Genomic DNA, 15,805 nt, shown 5'->3' with positions numbered 1-15,805 from the left:
GTATCGCACAATGGAGTAATTGCTAGCTCATCACAAGAGCTATGTGTACGTTCTCAAGATTCCCGGGCGATGCGAGGACGACTCCACGGGCCGGCCACCGACGCATTCCAAAGAGCCGGTGAACGCGACTCTCAGTCATCACAACAACAATTCAGTCGATGTCAACCCTATCACAGATCACTGAATAGCATCTTCGATGCGGTACCACACAGCTGAAGTCGATGCCTTAAAGCCTGAGTACTTGTGCCCCACCGGGGTTAGCGCATTGTGCCTGAATGGTATCGCAGGGTAGTAATCATCTCAGCAACGCTTCCCCCAAGTACCACTTCTGCCTGATACATAACAGTCCTTACTAGCCAAAGCTTTTGAGAGAACAGCAATGGCTTCGAAGGATGCCAGTCTAGCGGTGTTGATAGACGGTGACAACGTCTCACCCAGGGTCATTGTCGGCTTGATGGCTGAGATAGCCAACTACGGCACGGCCAGCGTAAAGCGAATCTATGGCGACTGGACTTCTCCGTCGCTCAAAGGATGGAAAGAGTGCTTACTCAATCATTCAATAACACCCATCCAGCAATTTGCGTACACCACGGGCAAGAACGCAACTGATGGCGCCATGATTATCGACGCAATGGACCTGCTATACACTGGCCGCTTCTCCAGCTTTTGTATCGTCTCGAGCGATAGCGACTTCACCCGGCTCGCATCCCGCATCCGGGAGCAGGGCGTCACCGTTTTCGGGTTTGGCGAACGCAAGACAAACAACGCGTTCATTGCCGCTTGCGATAAGTTTACCTACTTCGATGTACTTAACCTGCCGCCCGAGGAAACCACCCTTACAGACCGCCCATTCGGCTTCGTCGATTCCCACCCTGTCGTCAACACAACTCCCAGGCTGGGCAAAAGGCCTCTTGATCAGTCAGCAGTCGAGGGCTTGTCCAGGGCCGTGAATAGTTGCAGGAGCGACATTGACAATTGGGTTCATCTAGCCGACGTCGGCGTCTACCTCAGCAAGATCTCGCCCGACCTCAACGCACGCAACTACGGTTACGAACGCCTGCGTGATTTCGTGGAGGCGTCTGGGATCGTGGACGTCAAGAAGAGAGATATGGGTGATCACCCTCCCGTTGTTCTGGTCCGTCTTAGAGAGCATCGGGATCGAGCCTAGTCAGTAGCGGAAGAGGCCTCTACGGGGCCAAATGCAAGTTGTGTCACTCGTACAGGTGTCATGATGAGATGTTCAGCAAGTGGGGAGATTCCTTAGCTCCGCGATCATTTCATAACGAACAGATCATTTCACATCAGAAGTCATACTGGGGAGAGTGCGAAGTGTAAGGTATCATGGTATACCTTGGATGTACCCGACACTTCAACGTTGCCTCCGATATACTCCGAACCGTGAACTATCCATCCATACGTCTACTCCATCTTAATGGCAGGTACCTCTTTCCATCGTTTACTTCTTTTCCTTCTTTCTTGTTCTACCTGGGTTCATGAATTCTTCAAATTGTTTATCTTTTTCGTTCACCTTCACGTTTTCCTTTGCCTCCCGTTCCGCCTTAGCTTCACGCGCCCATTTGCCCTTACATGATTGACAGCCAGGCTGATTCTTCATGTGAGACTGGTTGACGCAGCCTTGACGACACGGCATTTGGTGCTTCTTGCAGTAGATGCCCCCTAGGTCCCCGTGATACTTTGTGTTGCAGCCACTAGGGCTCCATTCGCCTACCCAGCCGTTTTCGCCAGGACAGTGATGTATAGTTTTCTTAGTGTGCTTCGTACATCTGGGTTGATCCGATTCGCCAAAATTTCCCATGGTGATAGTGTTACAGTGGTCACTCTAGTGTAGTCTTTGGTTGTTTGTGGATTGTATTACTGTCGGGTTGCTTACAAGTGTTGCGCTGCACGTATGGAGCATTATATACGCAGACTCCAAGAAACCCACTGCGACAATACGGGACTTGACTCGGAGAAAGTGAATCACATTGAGCATTCACACCGCTCCTGCAGTGATGGTTCAGAAGGAAACGACCTTGTGCACCGACAAGGCTTGGCGTCCAGCAAACAAAGAGCTACGGCACAACAATGCGCCCTGACACCTTTTAAAGATCCTTCCGCCTACACTGCAACGTTCCTCCGTATTCAGAAGTCGCATCATGTCGACTTGCTCCCCCAACCCGGCGGCTCCGCCGACACGCATTTCGGATGCGCCAGACTCTGTCAACGCCCCCGCCGAGGACACTTGCATGCAAGACCAAGACAAACCAAAAGACATTGATGATGAACAGCATCACGATGTAGCAGACGATGCAGTCTCAGAAACAAACACGATGATTTATGGCCAGGAGCCATTCGAGACGATCCAACACAAAGTCGCCGCACTAGCCGCGAAGATATTCGGGCGAGACCCGCGAGACATCACAGTCTACGAGATGAAGGGCGGGTCTTACAACCGAGTCATCGGCGTCTCAATCGCGCAAAAGCCCAAAAGGTTCACCTTGGCCTGGTTTCTGTTTCCCTGCTTGCGCGCGCGCAAGAAGAAGGCGGCTACGAAGTCAGAGTCGTACGTCGTGCGCGTCCCGAGAATGGAATACAACAATGACGAATCCATGGCCCAAGCCATGGAAAGGGAGGTGTCAATCCTGAAGGCAGCGGGCTCTCGGCTGCCTCTGCCCATTCCCAAGGTTGCGAGCTATGATCTTACCACTGCAAATATTTTCGAACGTCCATACATGATCCAAACCCATCTCCCTGGTCGCACTCTCGCGACGAACCTTTGGAACAATCTCAATATGGAGCAGAAGAAGCACCTCGCCAAGGAGATCATCGCTCTCGCTCCCACCATCGCCTCAGTAGAAGGATCAATTGGCGACATATCTTCTCAGAACCTGAACAAACCTCCGACTTCTCCGATCTTAACCCAGACGTTTTATATAACAAGTCGTGAGGGGTTTAAGCCTGAGCCGGCTTTGAACGATGACCCTTTCGACTACATGCTTGGGCGATGCAAGCAGTGGAGCGAATACCACAACTCCGAGGACGCTCCTTTCGACGACATCTGGATAAGCTTCGCGAGGATCACGAAGGCTCTAGAGGCTCGTGGCTTTCTCGAAGGGCCATGTGTACTCGTTCATGGTGATCTCAAATGTTACAACATCCTAGCCGAAGTACGTAGTGACACCGAGGCTGTCGTCACAGGCGTTATCGACTGGGATACGGCCATTATCGCGCCAGAGTTCATGGCCTATAGAGCACCATTTTCCCTTTGGACCCCTGAAGACATGCCTAGCGCTAAGGAAGATGACGAAAGCGTGGCCAACGTGGAGCCCGTTACTGAGGAGGACAAGATCTTGAAGCAAGTTTTCCTTGACAATGCGTCGGAGAAGTACAAGTTCTTTGCCTTTGCACCAGAGGCAATGCTTGCTAGACGTATGTTCTATATCATGCAGAAGGGGGCGAACAGTCCTTGGTACAATGATGAGGCAATAAGCGTTGTCAAGGCGTGGGATAAGCTCCACCCTGAGGATAATGTTCGGTTCCGTTATGATTGGCAATCCGACTCTGAGGCTGAGTCTGACTCTGATGATGAGCCTACAAAGGATGATGAACCTGCAAAGGACGATAAGACTACGGAGAACGACGAGAGTACAAAGGACGATGAGCCTGGCAAAGACATTGAGCCTACAACGGATACAGAAGAAGACGAGCTCATTGTCACGGAGTAGCAGTTACATGTTTTCGGTATGTGAAGGAAATGCCAATACTCAATCGCTTAGTCCGATCCTCGTATTGAAACCTTTGCCTTCTCTCTAGCTTGACATGTGAGATGATCAGTGTTTTGAGATAAGTATCTTCGTTGGTTCGTTAAGCTCTCTAGAATACGCACATCTACTTTTAGTTATCTATGCGATTACGGTACCATCAAGACCTATTTCTTGAGGATTCAGAGCTGCAAAATTCTACGTTAAGTCCTCGAAGTGATGATTGGCTTGAACCTATGAGTGATTGTAATACTAAACTGAAGCTATTAACGGCATGTGTCGTAGGACACCTTAGCGTGAATTGTGCTGGCTATCCTTCCAGAAGCTGTATCGCTTACACAGCGCAAAGTCTTTTCACTCTCATCAAACTGTTGGAAAGACGTTGTACACCTACAGCGACCGTCGTATCCGAGCGATCGCTGTGACTCAGTTCACAGTGCACACATTAGTTCAATATCGACAAAACCATCCGCACAATCTTCCTTTATGGGCTCATCAATAGCAGGAGTAAGAACGGTGAAGTTCATATAACCATCAAAGCTGCACTTGATGGCGCATCTCAGTATGCCCCTTCAAGGACTGAACAAAGTCGACATCGCCTGCATTGAAGCGGCTAGAGAATACCTCCCAGATCGCGTCCCGAGCAACGATGAACTGACAACTTCTGGATATGAGAGCGAGAACCCCTTACGGCGCTTGTTCGATGACGAAAACATCTTCACTGAGGGTGGCGTAGGCTTTCGGGAAGGGAGAGAAACAGTCTTGAGACTGAAGTTTCGAATTCTGCAACTCATTGCCGATCTGTTCCCTGAGAGCGAGATCGAAGAGTCTTCACTCCGAGTGCTTGGTATGGGCTCTTTCAATATCGTCGTAGCTGTCACATTACAACACGGGGCGGAGCGACGTGACTCCGGGGTCGACTTTAGCGCTAGAGTGTCAAGATTCCTTGGCATACCTCCACGAGTCCGTAAGTTTGCTTTGAGAATCCCAAGGGACAAGAAGGGAGACATGGATGGTCCTCCTGTGAGCGACGTTGCTGGCGACATTGTTACTCAACGCGTTATCAGCTCCTGCCTAGGGCTACCCATACCCAAGATTGAGAAGTACGATCTTGGTCCGACAAATGCCTTGGGACGGCCATATACCCTGCAGACCTTACTACCTGGCAAGAACTTACATGCATTGTGGCTAGAGCTAAATTCGCAACAGAAAGCGTCGGCCATCCAGCAGATTACGCAAACAGTGGAAAAGATTTCAGCCGTCACGACGCCCGCGGCTGGGTTCATCTCGCTGAGTAACTTGACCTCAGGAAGCTCAGCTATAGCATTAGATCAATTCCCCGTTCCCACGGACAAAGAAGCGAAGTTACGACCACACTTCACTCAGCCCAGCCAGAGTCCAGCGCCATCTCAAACACCTTTTGGGTATCTGATTGATCATTGCCAGCGCTGGCAGAAGTACGAAGAAGAGATTGGACGTGCGAGTCGAAACAAGAACATGTGGCAAATCATGATCGCCGTTGCGAAAGCTCTAGATCGGCGCGGATGGCTGGGGCAGCGCTTTCATCTTACGCATGGCGACTTGTTTCCCCGCAATATACTCGCTAAGATCACAGGGCCAGAGACTGTGGAGATCACAGGTATCGTAGACTGGGATATGGCTTGCTTCGCACCCAAATTTGTGGCCCTTCGACCCCCGTTCTGGGCGTGGGCAGGTCACTCGATGGATGAGAGAGACGAAGATTTGGCAACGTACGAGCCGCCTGAAGGAAAGTTCAAGACGTTGAAGCAGGCTTTTAGGAGCGCAGCGTCAGAAGATTTCATCATATTCGGTCTTTCGCGCGAGAGTGCCATCGCGAGAAAGCTGTTTAGGGTGGTCAACAGTGGATTGCTGGGCGACCGTCGGTATCTGGCGCTTCAGCTGGCAGAAGAGTGGAATGCCTTGTATCCAGAGGATAAGATTGGTGATCTTGAAGCAGAGTGGAATTGAGGAACGTTCACTTTATCGTGCATATAATTCCCCTCATAGAGCAAATAACCGTATAATTCTCTTACTTCCTACCTACACGCGTGCAACATTCGATGCAAAGGCTAATGGATGATGTCGAAGAACTTCGCAACTACCAGAAGTTATTGAAGTTGAGATTCCTCATCTCAGGGTGATGTAGCAGTGATGACCCTTGGGAGCAATCAAGAAGTTGTTGTCCATCTCCATCATCTCATCGTTCATGGAGTCGGATATTCTGGCGCCGCGACAATGTCGGAAGAAGAGGGCAGCTCCTAAGCGGAGCTCCATGTACGCCAGATGTATGCCGATACACACCCTCGAGCCAGCTCCAAAGGGCATGTATGACGCCTTCTGATGTGCTGACATCATGCTCTTGTCCAAAAAGCGAAGACCGTCAAACTCGTGGGGATTGGGAAAGGCGCAGGGATCGCGATGGTTTGTGTAAGCCTGAGTGCTGACCACAGTATCCGCGGGGATGTGATGGCCGCCTATGACAGTGCCCTGTTTCGGTACAACCCGAGGTAACGCACCAGGAGCAGCGCCATAAAGCCTCAAAGTCTCTGCGATGACGCTGTTCAGTAGAGGTGCAGTCTCGAGCTCTTCCTTCGTAAGCTCCTCGCTGAGTTCTGCAATCTCGTTCTCGAGTCGAGACTGCAGATCAGGCTGCTTGAGAACCGCCCAGACGAGATACGTGAGCGTCACCGCGGTAGTGTCCGATCCCGCCACAATGAAGCCGGCCGCTTCCTCCCTTATGTGTTTATTCGAAAGCGCAGCAGTCTTATTGTCTTCCCCGGCAGCCAACATTTGATTGAAGAGATTTTTGGTATTGCCACCCTCACTGCGCATCTTCTGTATCGCCCGCTCGCCGTGTTCGTTCAGGACATCATCGATCGAGTAGAGAAACTTTATCCGTTCGATGGGGAGGTAACTGAGAAGTTTCCAGATGGTAGTTCCAATTTCAGACCGAATGATACCGCAAATAAGCGCAGCCTGAATAGCATCGATGTATGATGTTTGCTACCTCTGTTATTAGAAATTGCATACATAGCAAGACTGAAGAAGGCTGAGTTGCATACCTTACCCATCTCAAGCATTTCGGAGCTCTCTCCAAAGCTGAGGTGAGCGATTACATCATTCGCCATGAGCGTCCACCATTTGAGGACATCGGCACCTTGCGATGAACCCATTGCGTCGTGTCGAATTCTCTGGACAGCTAGATTTGCTTTCGTCCTGATCTCCACGTCCCAGTTGCTGCTCAAGCTGGTGTTGCTGAAGGGTCGGGCAAACAGCCTTCTTCTTGCGGCATGTGCATGTGGATCGCGCATCGGGAATATACCGGGTGTATCAGTTGGGAGGAGAGACGAGTAGAAGTCCGACTTCAGGTACCCAGCACCGATCTTGTGTATCTGACTGACACCGGCTATATCCGATACGGCTGTCTCGTTTGGCGAGATTCGCACGACGCCGCCATAGCGCTGATGAAGATTGTCCACGTAGAAAATTCGTTTGCCTGAAACTGTCTGGTAACGAAGGACGAGGTTGGTGTATTTAGTGTACCATGGCCCGGGCAGCTTCGACAATGGACCTGTGAGCCCTGTCCACACAATCTTCGCATTGTTAGCTTGAAGAAAAGGAGCTTGGTATGAGTCTTGTACCTTGATGATGTAGGCCAGTACCACCAACATAGCGGCTAAGACGCCCCGCTGAAGTGGCATGTTGATGGACTTCGAGTGATATTGCAGTTCGCGCTGGTATAGATCTTGGTCGAGTGGAGGACTGGTTTTGTGATCCCACTTGCAATATGTTCCCTCGAATCTCTAGCTGCGTGGGCCCTTTACATATTGCCAGCACTTGCGGAATGTGGAGGCTAAAGCCGTGAACGGCCCTTCATTTTTCGCGGTGGTTGCTAGATTCAATGGTGACGCGCATCCTGGAGGGTACTTCGTGGGCCGCCTTGGAAGTAGCACAACTGGCAGACGCTCGCATCCGCACCATGAGAGACTTGATGCATTCGCTCAAAGCTGCCGGTCAAAAGCATGGATGATAGCGACCGAGCAGTGGGTCTGAACGCATTTGGGGACACACCATCAGACGCGACCAGTCAGGAGGCTTGGGGGGCATACGAGTACAAAAACACGCAATTGGTCAGTCGAAGCCGATTGATGAGGGGGTATTGCATAGGAGTGGGCGGAGCGGTGTATTTGATTCTCCGCCTCCACCTACGAATGGGTCGGATGTGTTGTTGCCCCGAATGAGGCCTTGTGCACCCTAGAACGAGCCTCGTTTCGAGTCGGCCGAACTGCGCTGGGTAACGGTGTTACTCTAGAGATTGATCACGGGGCCTACGGACGCCACGGCCGCCGCCGTAGCTCGCAAGTCGCTCGTACATTCCAGGATTAGCTCCCAGACTAGACTTTATGTAGATTAGCGTGCGGGCCGCGAGCGGGGAAGGTGATGACGTAAGGAGGCTCAACAATTGTCGCCAAAATCTATTCTCGCCATCTCCAGCTTGCACATAACTACTCAATATCGCTAGCGAACTAATGGAACAGGCTGACTTCCCGAAGAATATATCGCGAGGGTTCGCCAGCTTGCCATTAGAGCTGTTCCTCAACGTTCTCGATCAACTTGTGGGTACCCACAACGGCCAGCATCCTGTAGCGTATGCACCGTCAAACATCGTCACCAAGACGTTGCGCGCACTCACTCTGGTGTCGCGCAACACTTATCTTATAGCAACACAGTATCTTTACTCGCATTGTCTGTATCTGGACAGTTGCACGACCTATGCGCGATTTCGCAGAACACTCGGACTAAACCTGGGGCATCACCCACAAGCTCTCAACTATGGAGAAGCCGGGCGAAACGAAGAACTTTTCGCGGAAGCCCAGGCACTCCGCCATATAACATCCATATTCATCTCACCAACCGAGGTGCGCAGGCTGATCGAAGGGAACTACACGCCTTTGGTTCGACTACCACAAATAATTGACCTCTTTTCCCTGACAGGGAATTCACTCAAGAGACTGGCTCTAGATCTCTCTCCGATTTATGCACCACCAAGTGAGGTTGAGCAAATCAGGCCGCATATCACCGAGAACAGGGTCTTTTCACACATGCTGCACCTTGAAGAGCTCATTGTCAGCTACGATGTGGTCAACTACTTTCGACACCCACCACCCAATCTCAAACGGCTTGCCATCACTACCCAAGAGATGTCGGATCTAGAAATAGCATTCTGTCTCAAGACCCCATCCTTGCAAACGCTTGTGATGATGCGACCCGTCAATCTAGCAGCGAAAACCATCGACTCAATATTCAGATCATACGACGGGAAAAGCCTGGACGTTGTTCTGGTCGATGTGAACTCGAACCATCGGACACCAAACAAGACCCGGAACTGGACACATCAAGATACAGTACGTATCTGGGAAGCTGACGTACCGGTCAGCTTTTACGGCGATGAGGACGACATCATTTTATGCGATGCCTGGATATGGAATCACGGAGTAGGTGGTACCCTATGGAGTCAAGATAAGAGGCGGATGGCATCATGGGAAGAGGTTGAGAAGCGGCTGGCCGGCCCAGTACACACGATTGTTGAAATGTAGCTTCGGGGTTGTTGCACACATCAGGACATCACGGCTTCAGCAGCATCAAGGTGGCATCAACATCGGTTTCGCATTCGTTGTGCGAGGCACCTCTCGGATCGTTTATACACATGCTCAATCTCCTCGCAATCAGAAGTTACAGATGTCGTTCCGGTGCATGAATCTGGTTTCCCCAGGTTACACCCTCTTGTACCAGCAAGCTCCCTGGAAACTTATCTTTCAGTGTACCTCGCCCGACTATATCGTCTGCTTCTCTTTCCAACTCTTCTATATCCCATGTAGCATGCACATAGCTGCCCTTCAGCTTATCTGCTCTTCCTCCGCCTAGCCAGACCGAGAACATGCCCGCTAGCTCCGAGTTATCAAACGCAAAGGGCTTGAACATATCGCTTGTCCTCTCCGTCCTCACAACCCCAGGATCTAGCGAGAAAGCCTTCATATCTGGATATTCGACGTTGAGGAACTCGATGAGCCGGCGGTCGGTTTGTTTCGCAATGCCATAGGAAGAGAGACCGGGTGTCACAACGGTCCCCGCGCCGGATGTGATGGAGATGAATGTTCCGGTCGGTGCCGGGCCAAATGTGCGGATGTATTGGTGGGCGGGAAGATGTGTGCTGCGGAAGTTCGTCGTCATATCGGCCCACCACTCGTCATTGTCGTCGGTCTCACCTATCCTGCTGAGATGTGCCGTACCGACGTTTGCGACGACTACGTTGAGTTGGCCAAACCCCTCTCTTATCGCATCAAACAGTCTGGCGACTTCGGCCGATTTTGTGGTGTCGCAAGCCATAGCCAGGACCTGTGTTGTGGGGTTGAGTCGCTTCAGTCTGACGATGACGGGCTCGAGATCGTCTGCATCGCGACTACTGATGGCGATGCCGGCAGCTCCTGCCTTGGCCCACGAGGAAGCGATTGCCCGACCGATTTCTTCCGAAGCTTCGGTAACAAGGACGTATTTGCCAGCGCCTGTATATTGTACTTCTTCAAGAGCGGGATATGGTCGGCGATAGTATGTGCTTGTGAATTGGCACATCTTTGTGAGCATATCTGGGTCAACATGTTGGGCAACCATGGCGACGGTGGACAAAAGTGTAGTATGTTTCGGCGGATGTGGTGGACGACTTCTTGAATATCACCATCACATACCCCAGAGACGGCTTCTCGCGCGACTAGCATGCTATCAGCATCCGCCCGACGCGATACCACTTCAGAGCTATTCTACTCTCCTTATGGTGTTGAAGCCACAGCGACCAGTCACTAGCACCTCGGTATCATCCTTCGCGTGCTTAACCCGCGGCTAAGTATACTCAAAAGATAATGTCGATGATGATAGTATGCAATCTAAAGCTCTTTCACATTTCTAGTATCTCTTTCGCTGCAGCATTACACATGTTCTGCTTTAACTCTTGTGTTTTATATGCAGCTATTATTACCTATACAATTATATATTCTATAATATATTTTATTTACTCTAGCTAGCTATCTATAACTCTTTAAACTTTAAAGTTAGTAAGCTTTATACTATAGCCTACTAGTATAGTATTAAATTATTTTTTTTATAGCTTATTTATAAAGTTAATAGTTATACTAAGAAATTTCTATTTTACTAGTAATAGCGTAAAGCTAAGTATCTAAAGTTATTAAAGAAAGCTATCTATAGTAGCCTTCTTAGTAGCTAAAAAAGTCTTTTTAGTAATTATTAATTTTAAAATAGATATTAGCTATATTTTTAATACTAATACTATAATATACTATAAAGTTAGCTAAGAATAAAGTAATACTTTTTTATATTTTACGTAAATATATTAAAAAGAGAAATAATAATAAGAAAAAAAAAACTTTTTACTAGTAATATAAACTTACTTATAGTAGTTTTTATAAAGTAGAAGCTTTTATAAAAGATATCTTTAAGTACTATAAAGCTATAGTAAGTAATTTAAATATTTAAGTTTAAAAAAGTAGTAGTAATAATAAAGTTTACTATAATTATATATACGTTATATAAGTAATAAAGATATAGTAGTAGTAACTATTTTATATATTACTTTCTTTTAACTTAGAGTATAATATATACTTTAGTTCTTTTATTTTATCTTATAGTACTATAGTAGTAATATAAATAAGTAACTTATAACTTCTAAATTCTATATAAACTTATCTAATTAGATTCTCTTAAAAAAAGAGAAGTATTATTAATATAAGAGCTTGTCCTGCTTTAATAAAGGTGTAAGGCTATACGACCAAGCCAGTCACAAACTACCCACTACCTACTACGGCATGAACAGGCAGGTCCAGGGCTACCTAGCAGATGACGTGCCGAAGCTAGACACCAGTCTTTGCGCATCTGGAGAAGCACATATCTAAGTATAGAGCGCTTCTAGGGAGAAAGTGTACAAGACCTTCTCGCTACTATCCGCGGCGGCCTATAAATAGGCCGCTAACATGCAAGCTGGAGGGTCCACAGCACGGCTAAGAAACCGATAACAGGGTAATTGGAGGCAGATCTCTCACAGCTGTTGTCCAGACTTCGCCTGGTGTTGTTGCGAGCCAATGCGAAGCTATCAGAGACATTGGCGTTCTCGCATGTAAGCGTTTGGGGGCCAAAAGTGCGGCCAGATTTTACCGAACCCTTGTCGTCGGACGGTTAGGTTCTGCCGGCAACTTCTTAACACGGAATGCAGCGCGAACACCGGGCCAACACATGGAACTTCACGTCAAGTGCGATACCGAGATATCAAGCATCATTTCACAGGACATTACGCGGTGGTAGAGTAGACAGCCCATCTAGAACTCATTCCCTGGAAATCGCGACAGCTCTACGCAACGACCACCTCCTGCCTAACAACCGCATCCTCCCCTTTCCTCGTCTCCTCCTGACCCCTCTTCCACTCCTCCGCCCTCCCATAACTCTCCCTATACCCCCCCAAAATCGCCTCTTCAACCGTAATCTCCTTCCACCTCACCCCCTCCCCCTCCCCCCTACAATTCGGCAAACAACCCACCACATACTCCGGATTCCCGCTAAAAAACACCGGAATACTATATCTCTCCTGCCCACTCACATTGATAACACGATGCAGATTACTCACATACCGGTCGTTAGTCCACCGCATCATCAGGTTACCTAGGTTGATGACGAAAGCGCCGGGCGTGGGTGTTACGTCGAGCCATTCTTTCGTGGCGTGGTCGTAGACTTGCAGCCCGGAGACGGTGTCTTGGAGGAGGATGGTTATGCAGCCGAAGTCTGTGTGCGCGCCTATTCCGCGGGTGAGGTGGCTGGGGCTGGACGGGGGTTGGGGCGGGTAGTGCAGGAGGCGCATTGTTGCTACTGCGCCTGTGGCGAAGGCGTTGAAGTAGGTTTCTTCCAAATCGAGTGTCAAGGCGAGGACTTTTAAGATGTCTTTTGCGAGGGAGACGACGGCGGCGTAGTATTCCAAGGATGTGGCTTTGAAGTCTTGGACTTTTGGTAGGGAGGTAGAGGACGGCCATATGTTGGGCCCGGAGTTGAGCTTCTTGTTGAGGAAGTAGGGGTGCGTTTTTGGGATTTCGTCGCCGATGTAGAAGCCTTCTTTTAGTTCGGGGGAGGTGCCGGCTTCGAGGATTTGCGATTCGAGGAGCTCGTAGCCCCGGTTCCAGGTGTTGGTTGTGTCTGGGTGGAAATGAGGATGAGCTTATGTGCCAAGAAGCTGTTACTGAATGGTGTTACTGAACGTACCTTTGTTGACTTTGTTCTTCTCTTCCAGTGGTAGATCGAAGAACTTCTTGTTCCAGTCCATCATCCTGTCTTGCAGCTCGATTGGCACGTTGTGACCCGTGATCTGGAAGAAGCCATTGTGCAGGCAGCAGTTTCGCACTTCGTCTACGAGCTGTTTCTTGGATGCTGGGTTGTTTTGGTAGAACTCTTGGCCTCGTCAGTAAGGTTGCGACTGCTAAGGCTGTTTAGCGAGTCAACGTACTTGAGAAGTCTAGGATGGGAGGCGCTTGACCGACGTTTGGCATGATGAGCTCTCTCGGTCAAGTTCAGTGGGATATCAACGTAAAGAGTGTTGTTGAAGTGATCAAGTGGTTGTAATGTGGTGATACCCAGGTACTTTGTCGTGTTGGTGGTGGTGTCTGGAAAATTGCAGCGCGCTATCGAGACTTGTCGCCTTCAATTATACCACGTTTGTTTACTCTCGATTTCGCAATCATCATTTCCCAGCATCACTTACCCCTCATGAACGCTGCGCTATCGATAACGGCGTCATGTTGTCGAAGATGGGGCAAGTGGGATTGCGAAGGCTTTCACCCCACTCTTGCTGTGAGCTTATGATTGGCCATGCGACGCATCATCTGCGGGATACGTCACGCATAACAAGGTGCATTCTGCACACATCAGGATATAGTATTGAGTACAGGCTTCCAGAACCCATGTCTTCTCTACCATCGAATTAACAGTAGTGCGGTTCTTACTCACCCCGGTCTCAAGCCTCATCATCTTCATCCAGCAAATCATCGAGCTCTGAGTCTTGGTGGGCTAGCGTTAGTATGTTCCCGTCTCTGTTCCCAAAGCTCATACTTGCCTCGGCACCATCGCTCTCATCATTCGCGTATGCGGTGGCAAGCCTCTAATCGTAATGCAGCTTCTGCCATTCATCGACAATAGACCTGGCTTCCTCTTTGTCTCCATCATGGCGAATGCCGTCTCGGAGCAGAGCAAACATTCTCCTCGCGATCATATACTCCGGTTCGTAGGCATATCGCTTCCACTCGACACTCACCGCTTCTTCCCACAAGCTCTTCAATCGCCGGTGATCAGCATTCGTTGGCTCATCTGCAGCTATCATCTCGTTGTACTCGTGACCACCCGATACCCATAGCCAGAACGGCGCACGATAAGCGACGAACTTGGGGCAAAAGTATGCGAACTGAGCATCCCAGTCCAGCAGTCCGGTGAGCAAAAGCGATGAGTCCTCTTCAATCTCTACGAGCATGTTTCGCGGATAGAGGTCGAGATGGCAGAAGTAGAATCGGTCGCTATCCGGAATAAAGCCCATGTTGTGAAGGGATGTGGTGATGATATCGAAACAATCCCATATAACCTCATCGCCGTCCTCCTGATCCTGCTCCAGTCTTTGCCATCGACTACTCTGGTGTAGCAAGAATTGACGGGTAGTCATAGCCTCAGCGGGGCGGTCCACGGGTCCTGTAACTGCTGATACCGGGCCCTTGGTAGTTCTGAAGGCACAAATTTCCGGGATGACTTCGCCGCGAGAAAGTAGTAGGACTCTTAGTCGGGCAATGATACCTGCCTTGGGTCCCTGAATCTTATGCAATCTCTTCATGACACGAACAACAATGTGCATCGTGCTTATCTTCTGTTTGATCGAAAATCCGAGCCATATCTTATTGAGATTTTGGCCGGGAAGACGGTTCTGAATGATATAGGTCCGCGACAAAGGATTACGCGTATGTTCATCGAGCTGTATAACGTGAGGCACGATGTTGCCGAATTTTGCGAATTTTATACGCGCGAACTTCAGAGTAGCCAAGTCATAGCTCATATCCAAGTCGTCGCTGGAAGGCTCCCTTCGTGCGCTCCTCAGTATGTAGTGTTTTGGCGCGTAAGCCTTGATGTGAGCTTCATTAATGGGTAGCAACGAACGTATCCATGGAACAGTGAAAGCGCGAGGAGGTAAAAGCGTAACACTGATCGCGGTGATGCGATTGTAAGTCCCACCGCGCAGGCGCTCGACTTGGAAGCTTGATCTTGGGAATTGAGCGGCGCAAAGCTCTATAACTCTTGTACTGAAGAATTCGAACGGCTCTTGATCATGTTCCACAGTAGATGTCTGGGATACGCTGGAGGGCTCTTCATCTTCAAAGTCGACATCACGCTCTTCGTGCTGAGATGTATCGATGAGGTATCGGCGTATGTCTGACGCTTTGAACCTGGAATTTGGCATGGAAGCTGTAGTGGTTTGTGCCTTATGGAACGGTGTGGGGATGTGTGTGAGCAACTATGAGTAGCGAATCACCTTTTCCAGCCTAAAATGTTGACGTTTGTGCGACATTGCGACATTTCTAAGTAAATATTTGCATGTGTTTGCAGGGTACGAGCGTTTGCACGTACCAGAAGATCCATAAGAAGCGGGCCGAAGAGCCCAGACGCGAGATACGAGAGAGAAAACGGAAGAGCTGCATCATGTAGAAAAACATGCAACTGGCAAAATCCAGAGATCCGGAAGCCTGATGCAAGAGAGAAGATTCTTGAATTGGCCGCCGCTGCCGAGTTACCGGAATGCCCTGACATGTAAGGGTGCCGGATGTCGGCTTTGAGAGGACATCGTGGATATGTCTGTACATAGTCCAAGTACATTGAGCATGATGAGTAGGAAAATGGTAGAGAGGGACAGCAATGCGACGCGATGAGAGTAGACTCAAAGG

At 49.4% G+C, this 15,805-nt stretch overlaps 7 protein-coding genes across 7 annotated transcripts; 3 read left to right on the top strand and 4 right to left on the bottom strand.

The window, feature by feature from the left end:
* Nucleotides 1–379: 379 nt before the first annotated feature.
* J4E92_007562 (uncharacterized protein) lies at nt 380–1,168 on the top strand (the record flags this gene model as incomplete). The annotated part of the gene is made up of 1 exon (XM_051498925.1): nt 380–1,168. One exon carries the CDS (start codon nt 380–382, stop codon nt 1,166–1,168), a length of 789 nt encoding a protein of 262 aa, XP_051350660.1.
* A 988-nt stretch (nt 1,169–2,156) lies between these two features.
* On the top strand, nt 2,157–3,725 carry J4E92_007561 (uncharacterized protein; the record flags this gene model as incomplete). The annotated part of the gene is made up of 1 exon (XM_051498924.1): nt 2,157–3,725. One exon carries the CDS (start codon nt 2,157–2,159, stop codon nt 3,723–3,725), a length of 1,569 nt encoding a protein of 522 aa, XP_051350659.1.
* Nucleotides 3,726–4,310: 585 nt separating this feature from the next.
* J4E92_007560 (uncharacterized protein) lies at nt 4,311–5,750 on the top strand (the record flags this gene model as incomplete). Its single annotated transcript, XM_051498923.1, has 1 exon — nt 4,311–5,750. One exon carries the CDS (start codon nt 4,311–4,313, stop codon nt 5,748–5,750), a length of 1,440 nt encoding a protein of 479 aa, XP_051350658.1.
* Nucleotides 5,751–5,909: 159 nt separating this feature from the next.
* Nucleotides 5,910–7,453, bottom strand: J4E92_007559 (uncharacterized protein; the record flags this gene model as incomplete). The annotated part of the gene is made up of 2 exons (XM_051498922.1): nt 5,910–6,785; nt 6,845–7,453. 2 exons carry the CDS (start codon nt 7,451–7,453, stop codon nt 5,910–5,912), a joined length of 1,485 nt encoding a protein of 494 aa, XP_051350657.1.
* A 2,062-nt stretch (nt 7,454–9,515) lies between these two features.
* J4E92_007558 (uncharacterized protein) lies at nt 9,516–10,451 on the bottom strand (the record flags this gene model as incomplete). The annotated part of the gene is made up of 1 exon (XM_051498921.1): nt 9,516–10,451. The coding sequence occupies one exon, from the start codon at nt 10,449–10,451 to the stop codon at nt 9,516–9,518; it is 936 nt and encodes a 311-aa protein (XP_051350656.1).
* A 1,744-nt stretch (nt 10,452–12,195) lies between these two features.
* On the bottom strand, nt 12,196–13,378 carry J4E92_007557 (uncharacterized protein; the record flags this gene model as incomplete). The annotated part of the gene is made up of 3 exons (XM_051498920.1): nt 12,196–13,028; nt 13,095–13,280; nt 13,336–13,378. The coding sequence occupies 3 exons, from the start codon at nt 13,376–13,378 to the stop codon at nt 12,196–12,198; spliced, it is 1,062 nt and encodes a 353-aa protein (XP_051350655.1).
* A 608-nt stretch (nt 13,379–13,986) lies between these two features.
* Nucleotides 13,987–15,324, bottom strand: J4E92_007556 (uncharacterized protein; the record flags this gene model as incomplete). Its single annotated transcript, XM_051498919.1, has 1 exon — nt 13,987–15,324. One exon carries the CDS (start codon nt 15,322–15,324, stop codon nt 13,987–13,989), a length of 1,338 nt encoding a protein of 445 aa, XP_051350654.1.
* Nucleotides 15,325–15,805: the final 481 nt, after the last annotated feature.

This window comes from Alternaria infectoria (assembly GCF_024043175.1).
Source record: "Alternaria infectoria strain BMP 0036 chromosome Unknown scaffold_13, whole genome shotgun sequence".
NCBI lineage: Eukaryota > Fungi > Ascomycota > Dothideomycetes > Pleosporales > Pleosporaceae > Alternaria > Alternaria infectoria.
This window is presented reverse-complemented; position numbering and strand designations above follow the sequence as displayed.